Raw genomic sequence first — 26724 nt, forward strand, 5'->3', positions numbered from 1 at the left:
GCAGGCAAAATAACTGTCAATGAGTTTCACTATAATCTTAGTTGTGTTCATCAACAACACTCGTAAATCTGGCCTTTATGAATATGCTAAGAAAGGCAAAAGGGAAACATATTTAATAAAAAGATTTAATTGAACTCATCTGAACATCAGATATATTAGGTAATGGATCAGCAGGTTTGTTACATTTGGTTTTGGAAGGTGTGCGTAATTTTCAAGCCAGTTGGCTGGTCCTCAGATTTAGGAGAAGAAAGCAGGAATTATTTAAAAGAATCCTTTTTAATTTTAAAAATGCGGTAAACAACTGCAACGTGGTGTGTTGGAGAAAACGATTGCTCTTTATCCATCACAATAATTGAAGTGCTCAGCCCTGTAAGATTAGTTAACATGAAATCACCATACTGGAAATGTAGACTAAATGATCAGGAAATAGTCTACAAGACTCTAGAGTCTATGCTTAGTTAATTTTCTTTTGTCCCAATACCCTGTCTTCATTTTCAGTTAAATTCAATTGAAACCATGACTAATGGGAAAAATGACATTAACAACATGAACAGTCGCCACAAAAAATGATCTAACAAATGAGCAGGCACAATTTCCCTGCTTAGTGCATTGTATGGCACTAAACACAAACGAATTTGCAAGGGATTCAGGGCACAACACTCCACTCGCCCAGAAAACAGCTGCCTGACCCTGTGCCTTCACCAGTGGTCCACAGTCCTGCTCAACACAGCACAGCCCTAACTCTGGGACAAACCATACTGACATTCAATCTACAGTGTGATTTAAAACAAAATCCCTTTTGAAGACAATATCCTCAATTAACAAAACAGGCATTTGTTACTATCCTCCAAAAACACACTACGTGACTTGCTGAGTGTTGTGAAATGGTTGTTATTGTTGGCATGTCCTCTAATTTTACACATTCCCTTTTCATTTTTTTTTTTTTTGTCAAAGCACCTCTACAGGCACTGTTCCTCTCCCTTCACCTCGACACATCAATCAGGCACAACACCACACACACACTCTACATTTGAGCAGGAAGTTACATTTGATCAACAAAGCAAAACCAAGCAAGTAGTGCTGCTAGCTCCCTCCCTCCATGCCACCTTCTTCAATTCCAACCAAAAAGCATGCAAAACAGCCTGGCGTAGTTTAACAAAATACATTCTACAATCTTGTACAAAGCATATTCAAACTCTGCAAGCAAAGGCTGAAATCTTGAAACTACGGCAAAAGATTTTTTTTTTTTTTTTTTTTTAAGTGACTAGATTTCTATGGAGCAGACATGACTTAGAAATAATAATAAAAACATTTATTGGTAAATTATGTATAAATGAAATGAAGGTGGGGAGAACAAAAAAAAAATCAAGTGATATAAACTGCTCTGAAATTGTTTGGTTGCTAGCATACTGTACAATAGCCAGAAAACTACAGTGGGGCGTGTATTCACAGACACAAAAGCTTGTAGATGGCCTAGATAAATGAATCACTAATTAAATCACTCGCCACCTTGCCTCCCATATTTGTATTGCACCTAATGCTTAACAGAAAGGCCTGAGGCCATCAATGGGCACCGATGGTATGAAAAGGATCATGGGGTTGATGTTCATGTACTCCTGGAAGGAGAGAGAGAGAAAGGGCTTCAACCGATATTGTACAGCAGATTTACAGAGGGAGGCGTTAAGGACTGACGACGACCAAGGGCCGGGTGATTCTTGGCAACGGTGCTCGGACCCATCTTGCGTTGTTTTCTTTCCCCCTCCAAATGAACTAACACTCATAGTTTCCAGCAAACACCTGACCTAGTGGGGAGAAATCCCCATAGCAAACCTGTGCTTTCTTTAAGATTACCAAACGTACTGAAAGACTGAGGCAGAGGAACTCTTCAGAACTCCTCACGGTTTTTGTATTGCACCTCTGAACATGAAACCGACATGTATGTATTCTGTAGGAGATTTATACAGTTGATATATATGATTACTGCTTTATCTTTTATTGTGGCTGTAAATATAATCCCTGATGGCCTGTGACGGCCGTTGAGATACACTGAAAGAGAACACTGAGCGGAAAATAAAGAGTGAAGGAAAGAAACGGATGTATCATTTGTTGAAGTCCATTGGAGGAGATGTTAAAAACTCTCAGGTGGGGGGTTGTGGGGGTGGACTCCCATTGCAGTTTTCGAATTCTGCTTGATGTTGTCCTTCCTCCCCGCAAAAAAAGGTTCCACGTGTTGGCCACACACACGCGCACATGTATACACACACACACACACACGCACGCACATGTACATACACACGTTCACACACGCACACGTTCACACACACACACACACTTTCTGTCCCTCTTAGCTGCAGTCCGGACTTTGGTCCTATGGGATTAAAAAAAAAGGATTCTAAGTGTGTATGATGTATGGAAGAAAAAGAAACAACTAAATATAGCTTTCAAAATAAAGTGCAATTTCTCAAATCCTAATAATAATCCTAATCTCAGAAATATCTGTATATATAAAGTCATTCTTCAAATATTACAAGAGAAATGGGATTGTACATGAGTAACACAAGACCAGACTAGTAAGACCAGACAAAAGTGTTGAAATAAATTGCTTTAGTATTTTGAACACTGAAAAAAACTCCTTCTGTGGCCTTTTGGAATACACACAGGTGACCAAACCAATGATCTTTTCTCCTTCTAGAAGTCTCACCTATGTCAGCTTCTTTGCTTTGTTGTAAAGTGAATCAACCACTTTGCTCATGTTCTGAATGGTTTCCAAGGCTGCCTCGTAGGTCTTGTCCACCGGAGGCTCTTCAAATATGATAAGAACCCCTTCACCTTGGTCCAGAATGCCTACAAGTGTATGGACAAACCAATGTTACAGAACACTTACCACAGACTACTTCAGGACTACTGGCAATTCAAATTCAAACTTAGTCTGGTGAATAGGTTGTGAGAATTTGTACAGAATAGTGATGGTATACCATGAAATTTTTTATCCAGAATCATTTGTGATAGTTTTCTCTCCACATCCCCCTGTGTAGAACAATGACATTGTCAATAAGATAATGGTACAATTAACAGTGAACACATTTAAATTGTTGGTAATACTACATTAAGGAAAATAGCAATAATAAACAATAATGTCAATGCAATATCAAAGAAAAGGCCATTCATTACCTTTGAGAGTTTGATGAGTGTAGATATGTGTGTGATCTGAAACCAGGAAAACAAGGTTACTCTCATTCAAACTAGTCTCACCAAACTGCATTTCAATGGAGAATATACCAAAAACAATCTCAATTTCACTAAAGCTATCTGTAATAGAAAAAATAAATCAGGTTCTAGACAGCCAGCTATCACTTGAATTAGAGTGCTTAATCTGTGCTTTTGTGTTTCCTATAGCAGGTTTAACGCATGTGGTGAATAGTGCCCTCTACCTGTACTCTGGAGAAAGGCTCAATGACCCTGATGAGGTTCTGCTCCAGCAGATTGTCATACAGCTTTTTCAGATGCGTGTTGATAATAGGGTCGTCCCTCAGCTCCGATTTGTAATCTCCCAGAGCCTACGTGTGAGTGAAAAGGCAAAATCACAAAGGAGCAAATGCATATATTTCTTACATTTTGATCTTACAAAACATACCACAATCCACTGAAAGACCAGCAGGCTCACCTTCTCAAAGTCAGCTAATGACCTGTTCTTGCTGGCTTGTGCTACACACTTGAGTGAATCTGTCTGTGGGGAGGATGGAGCGTAAACAATGAGGACAAGCCAATGAGAGCAAAAGAAAAGCACCCGAGACCAAACATTCAACAGTTGTGTAGAGGCAAACAAGCGAAACAAGACAAAAGAAAACCAAAAGGTTGGCGCCTTACTTGTCTCCCAGCATACCGTAGGGCAAGTTTTCCACTGGTCAGGGACTGAACATCTTCTGGCCTGAAGAGGAGCACATAGGCAGTTGTGTTTTACACAAGTTCAAGCAAACTGTGCTGTCCACATCACACACGAACACACAAGCTCTACAGAGGATACTCCAACAGAGAGGAATAGTCCAATAGTCCTATAGGAATAGTCGTTATAGTCCTCCATACATGTTCTTTTTTTTTAAGCAAACGCTCGAGACAAGTGTGTAGCTACAACATAAACAAAGCGAAACTCATGGCTGACGTAGGCTATCTTCTTGAGCGGTCACTGATTGAGACACAGTAAGTTCTCAAGAACACTATTAGGTCTTTAAACATTTACCTAATATTTGTAGTTGCCTTAAAAAAGGAAAAGCAAAGGTGACAGTCTCTTCCCCCCCCCCCTCATCGGATCTGCATCGATCTCAAATATGACATTTCTAAAGTCAAATTGACGGAAATCCGTCCTACGACGGAGAACTTTAATCCTTGTGCAAGGCGTTAGTGTTACTGGAGAAGGTTGCATGCGGCTGGCCAAGTGTGACTCACTGGCTGAGCATGATCTTGCAGAGGAGCATGTATTTCAGAGCAGTGACGGCCCTGGGGCTGTCGATGGAGTCGTAGCCCTCGAAGGCCTCAAAGAAGTAGGAGTAGGCCGTCTTCCAGTCCTTCTCCCCAGCTGCGTGGGTGATTCCTACAGGGGGAGAGCAACAGAACAGTCAGTTACACTCCATGACTCAGCTCCTGCTTGCTAGCCATCCACATGGTGACGAGAGAGGGGGTGAAGTCATGATTGTATATCAGTTGCAAGAAAGATATGTGCAATTAAATGTTCTGCTATTTGTAGAGGGGCCAGCAATCTGCCTTTATTAAATATTTCATCCACAATATTCTAGAACAGGACCCGACAGCTGGTGGGATGCTCTGAGGCTAGGTAAACAGCAAATAAGACTGGGCTTATGTCACATTACCTTTACACCCTGTCTGAACATTATATGTGATGCAAGTACCATAGACAGAGTCATATGTCCATATAACACAATCAGGACTCATCAGAGCAGCTTGGTATAGCAGCCATTAATCAAAGTGTTTAATGCTCATTTTAACCATCTGGCCAAGATCAAGCCCCACCATACTGTGAGAACTTGCCTGACTGCATGTCCAGAGCTGCCTGAAGTTTGGGAGGGCAGTAGATGGCATTAGCCGTGGTTCTGGCTGAGGTGAGAGCAGCCCGGGCCTTGGGGAGGTTACTGAGGGCATGGTAAGTCTTGCTCTCGAGCAGCTGCACCTCCACCAGCAAAGCCTTGTCATCCATCTTTTTGAGCTCATGCAACAACTGCGACCCTGTGAAGTAACATCCATGTAATTTATACAAAAAAAAGGTCCTATTTGAAAGATTATTTTCATGTACACTTGTGATGTGCTAAAGTATTGGCTCACTACCACACAAACTTAAGCTAAAGAGCTTTTCAGATGTAAAGTGGTCCCCGTCTTCTGTCCCGTACATTTTCTACCCCTCATTTAAAAGATAACAAATCATCTAAAACATATGTCACTACAGTGAGCTAAACATAGAAACAACTTAGCTAATCAAACAATTGTAAATTTACCATTTTAAATTAACTATAACTATAGTTAAATGAACTATTACCAATCCATAAACTATACATTAAAATATGTGGCAAAGGAAAGCATATTACATTGCGGCCATTTGTTAGACAGGTCTAACCTTACAAATATTTCCTTAATTTTGTTACTTGAACTAAAGTGCCTGCAGTGCCACCTCAAAAGCTGAATGATTTTTATCTTGGATGTAGGCATGTTTTCGATTTGTGTATCCATTCGTGCCCCTGTTGCACGCCAGCTGCTGATTGAAAATTAACTGAATACTAGCGTGTCTCGCTTCTCATGTGAAAAGCTCTTAAGGCCTATTCACACCGATAACGATAACTATAACGATAAAAGCGTTCACACTGAACAACGATAAGCAAAGTCTCTCCTTGTGTTAATGAATGTGAAGGTTAAAATTTGATGGGTTCTGATTGGCTATTAGCTTTTTATCGTTCTGAAAATCGCTCTGAAAGTGATCCCCAATGATATCGTTCTTCATGTCGTTATCGTTATAGTTTATGTGTGAACGTCGTCATTCATATTAACGAGAACGATATTTATTTATAGTTATCGTTCTTGGTGTGAATGGGCCTTTAATCCTCATAAGGACTTGTTATTACAACAACTTTGTTCCGGAACAATCTCATCCATCATTATGAAACTCACCAAGTGACAGGGCTTCCTGATACCGTTTGGTGTCAAAATACAGTGAGACAAGCCGGGCCTGTACAGAAAGAGTGAGACTCATATCATACACAAGCAAAAAGAATATGCCTAAACAAGGCAATCATCAAACATTAGAAATGAAACAATGCACCATGAATCGGCTAAGAAGGTGTGAAGATTACAACCGGTTGAGATAAAAATAAAAAAAATAAACGAAATGTGCTTTTGATTTCACAAGACTATTCTAATTTAAGACAACCTCATCAGGGCGCCAGATAAGACAGAATATGCACGGACTGGTGGACAAGGTGACATGGTGACAGGTGGTTTATGTCAATTTGTCTGGATCTTATTCTGTTAAAAATTGTGAGAAAATCGGATCGTGAACTTAAAAATAGTGAATCGTATTGAATCGTGAGTTGAGTTATCATTACATCCCTATCAAACGTTTAATCTTTCAATGGGATAACAAAGTCTGCCGACATCAATTATATCTACAAATAACTGCACACACCACTCTACGAAAAGATGTAAATAAACAATTCTGCTAAATCATAAAACTTTGGTAGTACCAACCCAGCCGATGACACGGGTCAGAAGCCTAAATTCAACACACAGGCAACTTGACCCATGTACACACGCTTACCTCCAAGGCCTGTCTGAGGAAGGTCCTCTTCTCAGCCTTGGCCCACTCAATGCACTCCAGGCACAGCTCCACTTCCTGTCCTGTGGCAGCCTCCATGTCCAAGAAGAGGTCCAGAAGGGAGCGCACTAGTCGGGCAGCCTTGGCCTTACTGATGGAGATGAGGAAAGGCCTCACAAACTTCAGCAGACCACCCAGCTCTGAAACCATAAGGAAGGAAGGTGGGTCATTACTCGTTGAAGCCGCTGCATGGTGGGGAAATATAACCCCAGTTCTCAAACCCAAATTATATGACCAAGCAACCAGCCCACTGGGGAGAGAATTTCTGAAGTAAAAATGGGCATGCTACTGATTTCTGAACAGGTTGTAAGAGGCTTTCCAATGAGGTTAAGAGGAAGTTTGGAAAAAACTAGTCTCATGTAAAGACATGAGATACAAACATACCTGCAGCCTGACCGGTCTTGGCCAGGAGGTTTCCCAGCTCAAGGATGCTCTGCTCCTTAACTTTGACCGCCTCCTCATCATCCTCTTGGACATCTCGCCTCACTGAAGACAAAAAACAAGTTATTATCACAAGTAGTCCCAAGTCTGACACTTACAATGAGCAATGAAAAATCATGATCGGGAATACAGAGTTGAGGACTTATCACCTAGTCTTATACCATACAGTAAGTGATGACAGCCACTCTGTCAGTAGCCATCGTGTTTTGATTTCCACAAGAGCAACACCAACTAGTCTAGATTCCATGATTGTTAGGCAACTTCAGTGGGACAGTGAATCGACAGGAGCAAGCAGTGTCACTGTTAGCATGCTAGCTAGCTAAATATATAGCAAAACAACTATCGTTAGTGTTAACCCTTAATAATCATCATGCACTACTACAAACTTTGTAATTTACTCATTGTTACGATAGCTGGGTTCTTAAACACGTCTAAACTTCAGTTAACGGTCTTGAAGCCAACTTTTACCACTAAACAACATTATATTTTCAACACCCAACGTAGGCATAGATAGCTAACGCTAGCTACATGTAATCTATATGCTTACAGCTACAAGATTTGCCTAGTATTCACAGTAATGACAGTGAATGTCGACTTGCTAACGTTAATTTGTTGGCAGCCAGCAAGCTAGTTCCAGCCACAAAATCACGGAATATCATTAAACAACATTTTCCGTTGATCGTCTTCGTAGGTTAAATAGTAACTTTGACGTGAATAACAATGTTTTGTTCAAAGCTCGACTACACTTGTTTTATGAAGTCGCCGAGGTCAATAGCTACTTGCTAGATAATGAATTTCTGTATTGGCTTGATGGTGACTCACAGACGTTTCATTGCTTGAGCTAGGCTATTTAGCTACATAGCTAGGTTATGGCCTACTATTAGCAAGCTAGCTAGCTTGTTCACGAACACTAACCTACCACCAGCATGGCTAGCTACAGTGAGTCAGCAACGCACCAGCCGGCTGTTAGCAGCGAGCAGAATCAAAACAGGGCTGTAACCCGAAAACGTTCAAATTAGCAGGCTACATTTAAGAACTTTCAAATAATATAACGAGTTTTTCACTTACCTATTGAGTGTAAAATATCAATAGAGGCATTTCGGTCCGTACTAATGAGAGACTGAGCTCTCTGAAACTCAACCACTGCCGCGGTTGCCATCTTCCTTATTCAAAATCAGCCAGCTCCTAAATAATCGCGAGGGTGACAGCAAAAACGGAGTTACAAGGAATTCTGGGTAGGATGGAGTGTTTTCGGGAAGTGTAGTTTTATTGATACACTGATGCCCATCACAGGATGTCATAGCAATTTGTCTTTAAACAAATAATTATTTAACTAAATTATTTTCATTTATTTCGCAAAACAGCTTCTTAGGATAGACACTTAAAAAATAGGCTTGGCTGCTGTCTTAATGGGTCTAGGCTGGATAGCCTGTTAATAAACCAGAATAGCCTTCTTTTCTTTGCCTCGGGCCAACTTGGCTTAGGCTATGGGACTCGTATTGCTTTTGCTCTGCCCTGATGATGTGTACCTGCGCTATCTGAGCAACTCATTTATTCTAAAATAAGCTGCCATAAATATTGCAGTTGGGCTAGCAAGCGCTAATGACGGTGTGCGTACGGTCGCTGGGTGGAGCTGTCAAAACAGCACCAAGGACAGCACAGAGAGGCGCTCGATCACTGTGTTTCATTGGCCAACAGTGCTCCTTGCGGTAGCTCAGAGCTTGTGAATGTGCACAACAACCACCCAAATCCGCGTCTGCCCTGGCGAGGACCAATAGCGCAGCTTCACAGCTCTCAGCATCCCCATCCTACAGAGAGCTCGACATCACCACAGTGCAGGAGAGCCAGCGGAGAGCTCTGTCAAGGCGTGGGGATACTCGTCTGATTAAAGGCTTTTCATCGGAATTTTAATCACGTTTCTGTCATTGAGGACATTCCTTGAGATGACCGGTTTTGTTTCACCTTGATGTGCTTCATTTCACAAGGAAAAAGCAATTCAGACGCAGACATTGTGTGTCTTGTATTCGTCTATAAAAGCGTTGAGGGAAAAAACAACTGCTGGTAAGTGCGTTTTTAACCTATAATCTTACAGTAGCCATACACTGAGACCTTGAACATATAGCCTAGGCCTAATTAAACTGAAATAATTTTGGCTAGGCATTTAAAAAAAAGAAAAAAGGTTGTGATGTGTTTATGGGTCAAAATCGGAATTGCAAAATAAAATAAAAAAATATAGGCCTTGGTCGAGAAAACAGCCTGTGAAAGAGGCGAATGAAAATATGCGTCTATTTTCATGGGGAATTCCATCGCCATAGTTAACCATGCGCTACTTTTCAGTACCGTGGACAGTCGCCACATAAACAAACGCAGCACCACCAATAACGGCGCACAGATTCAGGCCAGTAGATCGTTTTCGAAATGAGAAAACACATATAAAGAGCCGGCACTTGCACTCTAGTCTATAATAAATATGCTGCAGAGTTGGTATTGTGGTCAATGCACTTCATCAAGCGAGGTCTTTCCTTAAAATAAACAGCATGACATTCCCCTGAACTTTTTGCTGTGATCAGATGACTCATCAACGAATACTTTATCTTAAAACATATTGTAGACGTAAAAACATGATTAGCATGGCACTATACTGAGTAGATGATGGCGTTCCTGCATGCCTCGGTCATAACAAGACGACGTTCACGCAGATGTTTATGCTCATAGGCTTCCATTTTAAAGCTTAGAATATTTCTGGAGATGGTGGCGAGTGGTTTGTTTAATCTATATTTGGATGCTATTGTATTGAAACATATATTCATTGTATCAATGCAAGTCATTATAAGGTGGTCTGAGAGTGATACAATCTTATAGCTTCAGTGCTACCATTTTTGAATTAACATCAGCCCCGGTGGTGTCCCATATTCCTGCTGTAACAGTCTATTTTTAGTTATGTAGGCTGTAGTGCAACATTCTGTGCTACCAATTTGTTGTAGTTGCGGTGGGCTATTTGGTTGGTAGCATATATAATTTATCCAACAAGGTTTTCGATCAGGCGTTTTGTGCAAGGACAAATTCATTAAGATTGGGGAGGGAAGGTTGCAGGGATCGGTGAGGCATCTCCTTTAAATCCTTTGATAGGCAGGGAACTGTTTTGATGTAGCCTAGCCTAAAACATCAATATAAAAACAGACTGGAAGAGATGGTTTGTTTTAGACCATTTCATTTATGTATCAGCCCTCTCATCTGGTTTAGTATGCTAAGCTATTCGATGATAAGATTGGGTGAATTGCCAAAACCATGTAATCTTTTGAGTGAAATCAACATTTTTATTTAAACCACTGTTAAAGATGGACTATTGACACCCAAGAAGAGTGATCTCCCTTACTGATAATGATAATCCTATTTATTTGTACATAAGGGGATTATGGCATTGTTTGACTATGCCAGAATCTGAGTCATTTGCACCTTATCTTTAGGTCAAGGTGATCAATCAGATTTTTGAAGTGTTGTGACTTTGATCATTGTGAATACTCAGGTAATTGTTTAAATTGTTTTTCAGATCCTACTGAGGTTAAACAGTGGACGAGCAAGCAGGACAGAGAAACAAGAGAGACAGAGAGCGAGAGAGTGTTGCTGCATCCACTAGTGAGGCAAGCCTGCTCCACCATAACAAAGCCACCCCTCTGGAGCTCCAAACTCCTCCCCGACGTGGATGCCTAAGATAAATTCCGTCTGGTAGCCCGGGGCTTCCGCGCTCTGAAGAAGTGAGGTCAAGACCCTCACTTTCCAATCCCAGGCTATCCTCTGCTGTCGACTTCATCGCCTCCTGAGAGAGCCCAGAGGCCCACGACCCCGCTGGCACCATGGGAACCGTGCTGTCGCTCTCGCCTAGCTACCGCAAGGCGGCGCTCTTCGAGGATGGCCCGGCCACGGTGGGCCACTACACGGCCGTGCAGAACAGCAAGAACGCCAAAGACAAGAACCTGAAGCGCAACTCGCTCATCAACGTGCTGCCATGGAAACGCATCGTGGCCGTCTCGGCCAAGAAGAAGGGCTCCAAGAAGGTGCAGCCCAACGCCGCCTACCAGAACAATGTCACGCACCTCAACAACGAGAACCTGAAGAAGTCGCAGTCGTGTGCCAACCTCTCCACCTTCGCCCAGGACCAGGGTAGCCCCACCAAGAACGCCAATAATGCCGTGTCGTCGGTAAAGAAGGCGCCGCTGTCCAACTCTAACGCGGCGTCCGGCACGCCTAAGCGGGTGATCGTGCAGGCCTCCACCAGCGAACTCCTCCGCTGCCTGGGAGAGTTCCTGTGCCGGCGGTGCTACCGGCTCAAACACCTGTCCCCTACTGACCCGGTCCTGTGGCTGCGCAGCGTTGACCGCTCCCTGCTCCTCCAGGGGTGGCAGGACCAGGGCTTTATCACGCCCGCCAACGTGGTGTTCGTTTACATGCTGTGCCGCGACGTGGTCTCCTCGGAGGTGGCCACCGAGCACGAGCTCCAGGCCGTGCTCCTCACCTGCCTCTACCTGTCCTACTCGTACATGGGCAACGAGATCTCATACCCGCTCAAGCCCTTCCTGGTGGAGAGCTCCAAGGAGACCTTCTGGGACCGCTGCCTGTCCATCATCAACCTGATGAGTGCCAAGATGCTGCAGATCAACTCCGACCCACACTACTTCACGCAGGTGTTCGCCGATCTCAAGAACGAGAGCCAGAAGGAGGAGGAGAGGAGTCGTCTGCTCATCGGGCTGGACCGGTGAGGGAGGGCGCTACCCAGGGGCTGACCAAGGGGCAGTGAGTGGAGCATAGCTGTCTGGTGTTTGTTCAGGAAGGAAGGGGGCGGAGGTGGAGGGATCCAAAGGGCTTCTCAGAAGTACGTCGGTGTGGGGTGGGTGGATGAGAATTATACTGGCTGATGTTTCAGAAGAAACCATTTTCAGAGATATGTGTAAAAATAGAACTACTAAGTAAGTTTGACTACTCATAGGCCTACTAGAAATTTGATTATAGCTGTAGATTTGTACTGTATGTGAAGGAAGAAATCAAAAGTTGCACTTATAGGTTTTCCAAATCTTTCCAGAAAGCTCACTTTAAATCACAGTTTAATTCAATATTAGAAAAGATATCTGAATGCCATCTGAACTGGGGAAAGACAGGATTTGGAATTGCACCTGAACAAACACCAGACACTTATGTATCCATCATTATGAACAAACACTGGAAACAAAAAAAGACACTGACAAAAAAGCAAGAGACCACCATCTCCAAAAAAAAGACGACTACCAACAAACAAACATCGCAAGAAAAACTTAAACGAAACAACTAAAAAGAAACAAAAACAGACACTAGAAATGGGGAAAACAAAATCTACAGCAATGAATGTGGTAGGGTGGCGGCTGCTGTCTTACCAGCCACCTGCTGACTATGGGAGATGTGCACTGCCTGGTGTGGGAGACTCTTTTAAAGCGAACAGCCCCTTCCCTGGCCTTTCAAGGGCAACTGGACAAAGCTGCAATCCAGGGTCCTAAGGACACCTCAGCCAGACCTGTCCTGCGTAATGCTGGCCACGCACACACACACACACACATCGCTTCACTGCAGTGTGTGTCTGTGTGTGTATCTATCTGACTGAGTCTGTAGCTGGGAGATGGCTACTTGTGTAGATATCACCTGTATCAGTAACGGATGAGAAATTAATGGAACTGTATGCAGTGTCTGAGGAATGATCAGCTGATGGACTCTGGCAGGGAGATTGGTTTCCTAGCGGGCACACGCAGTGTGTTGAGAAAGACCTACTTTATTTTCATCTGCAGGGGGAAAGGGGAAAAAAAGGAAAAGAAATGTTTGGTCTCTGTCAGGATCACATTTGATGGAGAGTTGCCAACTGATTTGCTTAGAGGAAAACAAACAAAAAATAGTTTCTTTTTTTTTTACTTAGAAATGTAACCAAATGCACGTGTGCCATGCATTTTTATGGTGTTTTTGGAGGGACGACATTTCTTTACTTATTCTCTTATCCTTGAATTTGTAATCCAACTGCATCTGCGTCTAGAGAATGCTATGAACAACAAAAAAAAAATAGCAGAATTAGTTTATTTAGCTATGCTTGCTAAAACGAGCTACTGTTTTTCATGGGATTTTCCATTCTTTTTGTAGTGTTGTCTCTTCTCCTAGGAGTCCACACTGTAACAGGCATTCAATGTTTAAATTGGGAACGTGTGCCAAACCTTTGATGAACATCTCGTTGGTCTTATGAGCACACCAAAGGCTGTCATTGCTGAAAGGGATGAATCATTATTATTAATAATGAATATTTATTGAAACTTAATTTATTGCTATTTATTTATTTATTCTCTTGACACATGGATGGGATTATTGTAAAAAAGACAAACAGAAGTGATGATATTCTAATCTACAACCTTGTTGGAAATGATTGAGGTTGCTCTCTGTACTATACCTGGTGGGATTATCTTTGGTGCGGAATGAAGATTCTGGTTGATGGTGAAATGAGTTGCAAGGATTTAGCGGAGGATATTAGATCTGCGAGCTTAGACCGAGACCAATGTCAAATCTGAACAGCGCCAGAGTCACATGCAGGGCAGAAAATAAATCACAATAGTCATGAAAGCCCGGACTCAATAAGGATAAAAAAAGAAAGTCTAAACTGCACAACACAGATCTTTATTAATAAGATCATAGCATTAGGACAGTTTCGGACATGTTCAACATATCAGTGACAAGGCGAAAGCAATTACCCAAAGACTGTGTCTCTCTATCAATGTCAGTCAGTCAGTCAGATATGGGGAAAACAAAGATAGCAGATGCAATATTAATCACTATGCCCGAAAGAGAAGACAAATATTGGAGATGACAGGGTCTTCAGCCATAATGTGCTTTTGGGGGAGGGAGATGAGATGAGATGAAGCTGGAGTGAGTTTCAGGGGCAGTCTTGCTCAAGCCTGTAGAGATAAGCAGAGATATTTTTAAATCGGACCCGACTTGTTTCTGGCAAATGAAAAATGTGTGATCTGAGTCAAGTCGAATGTTAGGTGGGTCAGGATACAAGTGATCCAGGATGAAGTTGTTGGGTGACGGTGCCAGATCTTAGTGCTGTTCTCTGGGCTAGAGTGGTAAAATGGCAGACCAGGCTGAAAACAATTTTTCCAACGGTTGTGCTTATGGCATAGTTATCTGGAAAAAAAAGAATTGCTTTCTTTTTGATTTTTCAAAAAAAAAGAAAAGAGCACACTGGATTTTACTGTCAGGAACATCTTAAAGAAAATAAAAGAAAAAACAACATATAAAGCAAATTGATTTAGTTGCCCGCTTTCTTCTTCTACCATCTCAGCAGAGGTCAGTTAGCGCATGCTTTCTTTCTGTAGTCGTGTGTCTCAGTTTTCTTTCTAGAGATAAAAACAAACAAAGTCTTATAAGCAGACATTATCATTTAGTCACTTCCTTTTTTCTCTCTTTCCTCTGTATGCTGTCTCCATCCTGACAAAAGGCTTCTTTAGCAAACAATGACAGATGTCCCTGGATACTGGTATAGAGAAATGGATGATGTCTTGTATGGGTTACTTTTATTTAGCTGAAAGGAGGCTAGGAAGGCTGAATGTGTTTGCATGGTGGTGGTGATAGCGGGTTAGAGGACAAGAGGTAGGCATCACGCCCATGTTTCAATGACGTGCCATGACGGGGTTACGAGGGTAAGGGTCTTACTTGACTAATGTTTTTATTACATTTTGGGGACTGGCAGTTTCTTTCAGCAGGGAGCTTTGCTGAATGGAGAACATAAGGGAGATTTTTGGGGGGTGATTTGGGGTGGGTGGTGGGGTACTGTTAAGATGGAGAGGGTAGGAGCTGGGGAAGGTGGACTCTGGCTGCTGAAGGTTGGGGAGTCAGCCATCTCCTTTGCCACTTGCAAAAACGATCGGCTGTCCCCTTGACTCACAATAATGTGCCATTTTTTCACTTGCATCACTGAGTAGTTTAATGACTTCTATGAAAATAAAAAAGAAACTTTGAAAAAAAAGACAAAAAATAGAAAATAGATAACAAGAGAACAATTCTGTCAAGATTCATCTTTTCTGTATCTTGTTGCATACTTATTTGTAGATTATGACAAAAAATGAAAAGAAACAGTGTTATGAAAAGATCTTACAATGGGAGAAACTCTTCACGATTGCATGTGTGTGTGAGTGAAGTTTTCTTTTGTCTAAGAGATAGAGCGGTGTGTGTGTGTGTGTGTGTGCATTATTTTTTTCTTATTTGATAAATTAAGAGAGGGAGAGTCTCTCTCAATTGAAGAAATCTGAACAGTATTGGGCTAGATTTGGATTGGAGGTTGGGAGGGGTGCCAAGCTGTTACAATTTACAACTGTTCTTTCAAAAAAAGACAAAAAAGCTGTTGCTGTAATTGAAATTTTGAGTTCATTTCTGCTTATTTTTATTTATTTTTGTACTGTGATGGAAATAAAATGCACTGATCATTCAAAGTTCACAAGCGAGTGGTGGTTTCTTTTCCCTGACATTATTCCTTGGAAGAATGTCAGTAACTGGCATTTTCAATGACAGTCTTTCACAATAAAGTACACAAAACCGTATTAATGTACTTGTCACGAGTTGATCAAATACGTAGAATACGGATCTAAACTTGAGAATAACCATGCTCAGACAATGATGGTTGTAGGCCTAACAAAGCACTATTTCTTCCCCCTCAGCACACAAGGGAAAAATAGAGGGACATTTCCATTTATATCAGCAAATTACAAGAGCGCAAGAGAGAGAAGCATGGCTGAATTGAACTCATTACACCTGCACTCTGAGCTAAGGCGGATCAGGGGCTATTTACTATCTGCATTGTTTATTAACAGGCTCATTTGTGCATTCGCTCTCGGTGGGGGGGAAAATGGCTTTTGCCTGGCAATAGATGGAGACGTACATGAGCTCGCTCTTGCAATTTCTTCTCCTGCCGAGGTTCTCTCGGACACGTGCCATACATCACCGTGACACGGCACGTTATGAAAAAAAAAGAGAAAGTCATACGGTTGTTTGTGTGGCAGGTGATTGATGTGTCAGCACTCACGCGCACCGTGGGGTGTTTGAGTTCACGCTGACGAGAGCCGCTGACAGGCTTAGACACGGCCCAGCAGGCTCCAACGCCACAAACTTCCTGTGCCCCATGCCTGAGCTGTCAGCTGGCATGTACATACAGTACACACACATACACACACACACACACATACACACACACACACATATACACACACCTCAGATCCAACACACACCTCAGGTCCCATACACATCTTGCGTCCCATATACACCACAACAAATGCTGAGGAGCCCAAAGGCCCTCCAATTTGATGTGTAGTCTGGCAAATGACTTAACCAAGACTTCACTTTCCTCAGTACCATTCTACAGTGGACTGTTCTACACTGTACGCTTATGCAACCAAATACAAACTAAAGCACAAGCTGCACTCCAACATCAACACAAGGTCACTGTGTCTACTGCACTTGTTTTGGAGCTTGCCATATTGTTGATACATGGAGTTGTCCCTGAGCATTTTTAAGTGCTGGAGACTGGTAGTGTGTTTGTGTGCAGTGGTGATGGGAGGGGTGAGGAGTGGGGATTGTGAATGGCGGTCTGGATGCTGAGAACTGCCCTGATCCAGCCAGACAGGCAGGGAAAAAGCCACTGCCGTCATTAACGGATAGGATTTGACACTTTAAGACGTCATTCACCCTCACGTCATCAGCTGCAATCGCCCGAGATAAACATCTGGTTTCAGTGGATTTGATTTCTCTCTTTTATTTCTCTCTCTCTCTTTGTGCGTGTGTCTGTGTGTTTAATTTGAGTGAAATCAAAAAAAGATTGACATTAAAGCAACAGATGGTATCTAAAGCTGCAAGGCTTAGACACCATATAAATGTTATCTTGCAAAATTGCTTATACTCTTATACTTAATATTAGTATAAATATGCATCTACTATTAGGCCATACAGTAGTAGTTTGCCTCCGTAGGAGCAGCAGGAATGGATTATATATGGAACAAATATATAGACAAATACACACCTACACACATTTTTGAGGATTGGTGCATATGAAACAAAAGATATTTATTTTCTTAACTCAAATACAGATGGTTGAACAATTTCATGAATGACAATTGCAAACAATTGTACAAACAAATGAAGGAGTATCTAACATGAAAAAAAAAATCAATGTCTTGCGGGATCCCATATAAACATAAACTTGAAAAAAAAAAACACTGATTACGTTCCCTTTGATCTGGTCCATCATCTGATCTCCTCATTTACAGTCAATATTAATAATATATTACTTAAATACACAAAATACAAAATTAGGCACATACACTGATCAGACTAGCTAGTTACTGTTGAATACAATAAACAGCACAGACAATAAACAGGTTATTTCTTATCTTAGGAATAGGCTGGTATTACGTACTGTACTGACGTTACATTAATATGAATGTGGAAACATTTAAAGGCACTATGGTGCATGTGGTCCAGGTACAAAAAGTGGGGCAAAGAAAGGCTGGAAACAGACAACAGAGGGTTAAGATGTGATTCTGGTGGACCAATGCAAATGGGATTACAGACATCCTCTTTGCAAAGCACAAAAAGAGACTTCACACAGCACTGACAAGGTACTATATCAACAGTGGCTATCCTATTACTTCCAACGAATGTCAGGGAAAAACATGTGTATGTGGAGAGATATTTGGACTCTTATTTGGTTCACAAACAGAAACAGCAGTCATCAATTCCAAAACACATACTACTGCTGTCTAAGGATGAAGGAAACCAAACTTTGGCGTGTAGAGTGGAAAAAAACATAGCAAAAGAATAAAAAAACAATGTAAAAAAAAACAGATACCACCCTCTCCTCTACCCTGGTTTTGAAATCTAACAACCGTTACAAAGTGTGTGGGCAGCACACCTCCTACTGTTCTAATCTCCTTGAAGCAGGGCTGTCTGGCCACTGAGTCATCTGCGAGGGAAGCCACTCACCGCTGCCACTGAGCACTCCTCTCGTCTCTTCAATATCCCCCAACAGCAACAACACAAGTGATACTAACAAAGTCTAAGAAGCCGAATAGCTCAGCCTACATTCGGTAGAAACTGGTGCCTGAGGTGCTATCCTTCTGAGGGCTATTGGTGTGTCATTTGGATCTCTATGCAAACTGGGGCCGAGGAAAAGAGACCAGAACCGTGTGCACGCTCCAGAGCCCAGTGGCGTAGTTCACCGCGCTAGACTTGACTTATATGGCGGAAATGGAAGCGTTTAGAGAGGAACCAAAGATCCTTGATTACTAACCAAGAGACTGTCCCCTCAGTATAGACAGATAGGTCGATGGAGTGACAGAGAGGGAACAACTGAATTGAGAGAGAGAGAGAGAAAAAGAGAGGACCCTACCAACTGAATCAGCCACTGACACATGGCACACACCAAACTGCTGTGCCCACTCCCCTCACTTGCCTGGCACTAACCCCCACCCACCCCAGCCTCCGCCTGCTCCTCCACCCATACCCCCATAACTCCATTCAGATCATGTCACCCCCGCAAGATACCACAACAGAGGCCACTCTCCCTCTGTCTGCAGCCACGGTACCAATTAACTGATTATGACCCTAATCTCGCGGATGGCTCCTTGAGCTATTGCGAGGCGCGCGGTAATTAAAGGGAGCGGAATCGTTTTCTCTCGGCGAGGACAGACGCGACACGCTGATATCAGAGGCGGGTTTGCCACTTCTCATCCGCAGAAGGGAAACTGCTCAAAGTAGGCCATGTGTCTTGGGAGTGCCTTTCTCATCACCCCTCCATTCACTCCTGTTGAATGAATAAAGCCGGAGCACGCTCACACGCGCACACACACCCACACACAAACAAACAAACACACACACACATGCACACACAAATCTACTGATGACAAACATAGGGATACGTGCGCATCTCTGAATCAATAGCAGGGGAGAGATAATAATAAAGGTTGGTTTAGGCTTTGCCATTCATAAATAACACATTACACGGTTTCAAGGATATCCCCCTCCACACACGCCAGTAACATCTTTCGAGCTGCTATTTTTGATGATTTGGATGACTCATTACTTTACATATCCACTGAGCCATTAAACACAGTGATCTGTCAGGCGGCTAGATCCATACAGTACAAAATGTCTGCTGTGTAGACAACAGGAGTGAAGTATTTGGTAGAACTTGGAGTTGTTTAAAAAACGTATTTGGCTTAGAAACAGCATGCTGGTCAGTCTCGCCACATGGGATGAGGTACCTGTATGCACTATCCATGAAATCCACACAAAACATGCCCATGGTGGATGGGTAGCGAGGTTCAGCCCCTAGAACACTACCTGGCTGAGTGTCCGTCTGTTGGCCTCTAGCTGATGCTGAGAAGGGGGGCTTTACAAGAGGGGGCATATAAGCTCTGGTCCCCAGCCTCTTTCAAATGGATGACTGGTTTGACACACACACACACACACACACACACACACACACACACACACACACACACACACACACTCACAAAGCCAACAGACTATCAAAGCGAGAGGTCTAGCCGGATTATGACCAATGAGCACGCTCGCTTTGCACCCATTGTGTCGGAGGAGAGGGGGTGTGTGCAACTCAAGTGGCTCCTCAGTCAGGGGTGAGGGCCCACCTCCAGACCTGCCTTGGCCCACTCAAAAGAGTCTCTATCTAACCTATTACAAGCCTAATGAGGGATTACATGCAGGACAAAACCACTGCATGCTCCCTGCCTGGAGGGTGCCCACTGCTAGCCTCTCACCTTAGTGCCGTTCATCTTACATTTAGTATACATACATACAGTATGGAAACAGTATACAAAAAATCAATGATTTTAATATTAATTTCTTCATTTCATTGTGTCTCTCAAGACATCTCAAGATACTAAAATACACTGCATTTAGGATATAGGCTACATTGCATACAATTGGAACATTCAATGTTGGCAAGTGTTTTTGCATTAGTTAGTACTTGCATGTAGTGTGATAGTAAGTGTAGAGGATACTAATGGAAAGGTGATTAAGTTAGAAGAGAGTTGTAATGCTCTACTCAGAGCTGTAGAAGAGAATAAGGACATGATCAACACATCCTTGTCTACACCTGACGGGGAAAGTGCTCTCATCGTTTCACACACACACACACACACACACACACACACACACACACACACACACACACACACACACACAGACACACACACACACACACACACACAATTTGGTCTCCACGGATTTCCAAGAATTTAAGGATTTCTTAGGAACACACTACCCAAAACTAATTTACCAATGTAATTTACCCAAATGAATACAATCTACAAAAGGTCAAAAATAATCACAGTCTTAGCTGTGGTCTGATATAATCTCTCATCTTAAACGAATAGGAAATGCCCCATAGCAAATTATCTAATATTTCAGTCTGTATTCAGTCTGAGTGAATACTATATTGTTTGGTTAGCACAAACATTACAATAATGATTTACCCTCCTCATTTGGCATCTAAAAAAGAAAATGAAATTGGTTTAACTCCCCGTCTGGGATTTCCTATATTCTTACATCACCCACGTTTGAATATGCGACTCTTTGGTGAATGACTTTGGTGGATAGCAAGTATGAGGAATTACAAGCAATTAAAAGCACAGGACATTACTCGGATGACATTATCCATTTACATACAAATGAAACAAGCGAACACACTAGTCAATGCAGCTAAGCGAGGTTCAATATGACGCCTGTTTCACTGGAGAATTTTTCTATGGCTTTGATCTCTGAAATCAGTTCAGTTCTATGACAGGAGGAAGGAGGGCACAGAAATGGTTATGGCTTCCCATGGTCCTGTTTGCCCCCCCCCCGCGGAACCCTGCTTAGTTGACTGGCACGGCCAGGATGTAGCCGGAGCGGCTCTTGGTGAAGTCGGGCTGCGACTGGTTGATCTTGGGCTCCACCACGACGGTGCACTTCCTCCCGTTCAGGCTGCACTGGATGGGGCTGCCGATGTTGACCTGCAGCTTCCGCTTCTCACTGGAGCAGGGTGGAGAGAAAGAGAGAGACAGATACAGAAAAAACAAAGAAAGAAAGAGAAAAAGAGAGGGAGAGTTTAGTCTCTGTTTTACCAGGTCCTATTGAGATCCAAATGGCATTCTCTGTAGCTCTGGCAGTAATGTTTGGGTGCGATATTGATGGGAAGAGAATGAAGATAAGGCGTTCTCCAAACAGAGGATTTCTATGTCGGTCCTTTTTTATGGGCTGACTCTTGGTCCAGTGTCTGTCCCATCAGCTTAGAGCCTTACAGGGTCCCCCTACTCAGTAAATCAACACGCCAGTGTGGGTTTGGAGCCCATTGACTGGGCCACCACACTGTCAAATAAGCACTACATCTGCTCGTGAGTTTGTGTACATGAGAGTGTGTGTATAATTGTTCATAATGATGGCTAATTAATTTCTTTAGTCCACTGACATGGATGTGTCACCCAGTATTTCAAAGCAACGCCTCTCACAGTACCACCTCCTCCATTGAAACTGTGTTTGCAAACATGTCGCCTGACACAGGCTGTAAGGCCCTGCAACTAGCATATGTCTGACAATGAATATAGGCTCCGAAAACTGCCAGATTTGGGATGAAGATCATCTCCATGGTGATGTGACAGAGCACCCGAGCGCCTGCCAACTGAACAGCAGAGGAGATTGTTCAGACTTTGGATGTAATGTCTCAAGAGATAAAAAACGAGAAAGACACGACTGCTCACTATCTGCGTAAACAAGAGGGTGATTCACTCCAGTGACCCTCTCACAGACTATTTGTTATTGTTTATAAATGGCTTGAAAATATAATAATATAAACCCACAGTAGTTTTTTTTTTCATCTCCACACTTTACAGTGAAGAAAGGGTGGCTGTGTTGGCGTTGCTATGGCGACGACTGAACTCTTCCATCTGTCATGGCTACCTTTGCCAGCCTTTTTTTTGTGAGGGGGTAGTCTGTCTCCTACTGCCTGTCTTGGCCTCTCCCTCTCTCTCTCGCTCTCTCTCTCTCTTTCTCTCTCTCTCTCTCTCTCTCACCTTAGTATCATCTTTCCAAAAGCTCAATCCAACACAATCAGCACCAGAAGCAGACCCAGCCCACTTTAACTCAGCGTTGCCTTTTGACTCTGTCTAACTGCTCTCTCTCTCTCTCTCCCCTTTCAGAGAAAGTCAATGCCCTGAGCCGTTGTTTTACTTCTAAGTTAGTCTCAATATCCTTACCTGTTAAGAATTAAGCAGAGGAGAATAGTGCACACTAGGGCAAAGCGTGGGCATTTGTTTTCCTAATTGGACCCTACCACGAGAAGCTAAATCAAAACAAGCACAACCTCCCGAGCTTCTGCGATCTCGCCACAAGCCCTCCCCTTCTGACAGTCGCTACACTGCAAGCGCCAATTAAATGACCACAGCCCATAAAAACGAACGCTCTGGAGGAAGAGAATCTCTCCTATCACGTTAAATCTGCTCTCCACACCAGGCCCGCTGGTCCACTGTTGGTCACTCCGCATCCAGAGAGACACACAGGGGGCACAGATGTCGCTGGGTGGGGCACTCGTGTGTGCGCAGCGGCGCTCAGTGCCCGGTGGCCGGCCAGTCCCCCTCCCAGAGACAGGCGGGCCCCTTGCTCCCGCTCCTGCTGCTGCGTGACTGTAAGCGGTGTTCCATCACGCCTGTCTGAGCTCAGCGGGCCTGCCGTGCCGCCCAGATGGCCAGGGCGGAGGGCCCTCTCGCACGGCAGACTCTCTCCATTGTGTTTGATCACGACGCCTGCTTCTCCCACAGCCACAACAACAACAGACTCCTAGACTTCATATTCAAGCTGACCTTTTCATCGACTTGTAGGCATTATGAGATTTGAACATGGTATTTTGTGATCCATTAGTTCCTAATCCCTGATGAGTGATAAATGCTTAAGACTGAGATTGAGAGGGTAGAGAGAGAGAGATGCAGAGAGCCTTCCAATATGGGCTTGGAGTTTAGGACTATACTCATCAAAATGCTGGGGATGATTTCTCCTTCGTTTTCATGGGGCTGGAGCTTCATTTGCGACAGGAAGAGGGGAGGCAAATGTGGCCCTGCACCCCCCCCCCCACCCCACCCCCTCCGCACTCCCGAGTCCTCCCCTCTGGGCCAGACCGGTTCTCCCCAGCACGAGTCCCTGGCTCCAGACAGCGGCTGTGAGTTCCCACTGGAAAATCAATTCTTTCCGAATGCACCCCCCCCCCCACCACCACCCCCACCACCACCTCGTCCTCTCCCGCCTCCCTTCCCCTGAGCCTGCACCCTTCACGCTGGCAACCTCAAACAGCCCTATCTGACCCACAGCAGACAGAACCCTCAGAGGAGGAGAGGGGGGCGGGGTGGGGTGTTGATAAGAGGCAAGGAAGAAGGGAAGCAAGAGGAGAGAAGAGAGGAGAGAAGAGAGGAGGCTTTGGAGGAGAGATAAGAGCTACTCAGCACTACTGAGAGAGGGAGAGAGAGGGAAGGATGGGGAGAGAGGGAGAGATTGGGGGAGAGAAAGAAAAAGAGTGGGGATTGCTCCCAGTGCCCAAAAATAGTTCAATGGGATTAGGACTTCTTTGTCCCGGCTGAATCTACAGCTCTCCCCTAAAAAAAACAAAAACCCTGGATTTTCCAGAAACTCTGTGAAGTAAACTCAGAAGAAGACTGGATAAAATCTCAACAGAATGTTTCACCAGCAGCATCATTAGTTCCCACCTCACCTGTACAATATGACTGTTAGCGGCTCAGAAGCAAAGCTGTGCAACACCAGTGAAAACCCCTCCTCTGTACTGTTACGGCTGCGTGTTCTGCAGGCACTTTTGTCCAAACTGAACCACTTTGAAGCAACTCTTGAGTTACATTGTTCTGCTCTGCTCATGATGTTAGTGATGATGAAGTGGATGCAGGTGGCAGCATTAACAGGCTCACAGGTGACAACACCACACAGTAGCACGGCTTAGTGTGAAACACACACACACACACACACACACACACACACACAGAGAGAGAAAGAGAAACACACACATAAGCAAACATGTAGAAACACATACAAAGTTGACACAGGTGTATTCACACTCATGTCTCCTCCCAACCGGCCTGATGGTCACCTCTGTGTATGTTTCTACGTTATTTTCTCCATCTAGTAATCTCAATTTGTCAAAATCCTGCTTTTCCATATGTCTGCATCACACTTCACTGTCTCACTTCTCTTTTCACACATACACATACAAACACACAAACATACACACAGCACACAAACATACACACAGCACACCTTTCCGCCATCACACTTTCTCTCACTCTCACTTCCACCTTTCCGCCACCTTTCCTGTCTCGCCACCTTTCCTGTTTGTCACTCTTTCTCCATCTCATCTTTCTTCCCTTTCTCCTCCACACGGCCCCATGCAAACATGCGTGCAGACAATGCACTTCAACACACACAAGCACATGCTAACACACACAAACATCTGTGTACATGCAAATGCCTGTGCACGCATACACACACACACACACACACACACACACACACACAATCACACACACATGCACACAGGGGCTTAAGAGGACTTTTCGGCAGGGTGCCATTGATGTGAGGAGTGACCTCTCCTGTCCCCTCCCCAGGCTGCTTGGTCAGATCCGCCAACTGATGCCCACCTCCTCCTCAGCAACTCTGCAGCCCACACCACTGAGAGCAAGCATCTCCAACATCCTAGAATCAATAAACCCTGCGTGCAGTTTGTGTGTGTGTGTGTGTTGTGCAGCCTATGGGATTGTGTGTGCGAGGGGGGTTTTGGGGGGGTTTGGGTTAAGGGTGTGGTAGGGTGTGGTGGGGCGGGGTAGAGTGGAGTAGAGAGAGAAAGGGGGGTGGAGATCAGTGGAGGGGGAGGAGAGACATGAGAGGAGTGCTGCTGAGAACAGAAGAATCTACCCTCCTGTTCTTGTCAGAAGAGGAGACGTTACAAACACCCTCATTGCCGCCACCTCCCAAATATAGCTGATATGCCCGCCGGCCAATCACGCCCACGCCTGCTCAGACACCGCTGTAAAACACACAGCTTAACAGGAGAGAAAGAAAGAGAGAGAGAGAGAGAGAGATAGAGAGGCCCACCATCTTTTACTGTAAGCACACAGAACAATGGCCCACTCTGAATTAAGAACCCACTACTCCCCTTCCTCACATGGCGCCATCACATTCCTCACGTGCAAACACCCCCCTCCTCTCTCTCTCTCTCTCTCTCTCTCTCTCTCTCTCTCTCTCTCTTTCTATCTCTCTCTCTCTTTCTCGCTGTCTCGCACACACTGACACATACACACACTTCCTGCTGCTCGAGCTGGATAGGAAGACTTTCTCCTTCTCTCTCTCGGAGGTTGCTAATAATAACCCCAGCTATGTAGCACAGGGGGATTAGTGGTGTGCTTGCCTCATCTCTGCTGCAGTCAGAGAGAGTGAGAGGGGAAAGAGAGAAACAGAACGAGAGAGAGAGAGAAAGAGAGAAAGAGAGAGAGAGAGAGAGAGAGAGGGGATAGAGAGGAACAGAATGTGTGAGAGAGAGAGAGAGGATGCTGAGCAGACACAGATAGGCACATATGGATGTGTACCACATCCACACATCACACACATGGCACAATAACACAAAGATGCTTAATCCCCCAAAACTCCTTCAGTGAGGCATACTGAATATCAACATGATTAGCATAAGCCTGCACATATCCACACATCTCTTAACTCCCTAGCTGCAACAACTAATCAATTAATGAATTAGTTGTCAACTATAAAATCAACTGGCAACTATTTTGGTAATTGGTAAACCAGTTTGTGTTTTTCAAGGAAAACACCTAAAAATGATGCTGCTCATTTAAGTTGATCATTTTTAGCTTTATTCACTCATCTATGACAGTAAACTAAATATCTTTGCCATGTGGATAAAACAAGGCATCTGAGGACATTATCTTGGGCTTTGGAAAACACTGATTGATACATTTTCACCATTGTCTGACATTTTATCAATCAAACAATCAAGAAAATCAAGAAAATAATCTTAAAATAATCAAGAAAATAATCGACAGATTAATGAGCTATAAAAGTCATTTTTAGTTGCAGAATGCTAGAAAAGATACACTTTCTGATGGCATGAACTGAACTTAGTGGCAGGTCAGGACAATGGGCACTGAATCAAGCAGAACTTTCCAGAAGACCTGGCCTCATTTGCCCACACCAGACACCACTGGCACTCGCTTTCACCGTGAGAGGAGAAAAGGACAAATCCCAGAGAGCATTTGAGTTTTTGTTGGCGACGGCAGTCTTGATTATGTAAACGAGTG

The 26724-nt window shown here is 43.7% G+C and overlaps 3 protein-coding genes across 3 annotated transcripts in view; 1 reads left to right on the plus strand and 2 right to left on the minus strand.

Annotated features, from left to right (window-relative positions):
- Positions 1-257: 257 nt before the first annotated feature.
- Positions 258-8483, minus strand: psmd11b (proteasome 26S subunit, non-ATPase 11b). The gene is made up of 13 exons (XM_076298394.1): positions 8384-8483; positions 7259-7360; positions 6818-7014; positions 6172-6229; positions 5044-5238; positions 4444-4588; positions 3868-3928; positions 3665-3727; positions 3432-3557; positions 3172-3207; positions 2976-3027; positions 2702-2844; positions 258-2368 (listed from the first exon to the last, which is right to left on the minus strand). The coding sequence occupies exons 1-12, from the start codon at positions 8472-8474 to the stop codon at positions 2702-2704; spliced, it is 1269 nt and encodes a 422-aa protein (XP_076154509.1). The 5' UTR covers positions 8475-8483; the 3' UTR covers positions 258-2368.
- Positions 8484-11169: 2686 nt separating this feature from the next.
- On the plus strand, positions 11170-12072 carry cdk5r1b (cyclin dependent kinase 5, regulatory subunit 1b (p35)). The gene has a single exon (XM_076298985.1). It carries the CDS (start codon positions 11170-11172, stop codon positions 12070-12072), a length of 903 nt encoding a protein of 300 aa, XP_076155100.1.
- A 5338-nt stretch (positions 12073-17410) lies between these two features.
- myo1d (myosin 1D) overlaps positions 17411-26724 on the minus strand; it is a 96379-nt gene continuing 87065 nt past the window's right edge. The window contains exon 22 of the mRNA XM_076298395.1: positions 17411-21400. Within this exon, the coding sequence (XP_076154510.1) occupies positions 21244-21400 (157 nt within the window). The 3' untranslated portion in view covers positions 17411-21243. The remainder of the gene's footprint in view (positions 21401-26724) is intronic.

The sequence above is a fragment of the Alosa pseudoharengus genome, unplaced genomic scaffold (assembly GCF_046254945.1).
Source record: "Alosa pseudoharengus isolate Yale_2024_CS ecotype anadromous, Long Island Sound unplaced genomic scaffold, YU_APseudo_1.1 YU_APseudo_1.1_scf_21, whole genome shotgun sequence".
Taxonomy (NCBI): domain Eukaryota; kingdom Metazoa; phylum Chordata; class Actinopteri; order Clupeiformes; family Clupeidae; genus Alosa; species Alosa pseudoharengus.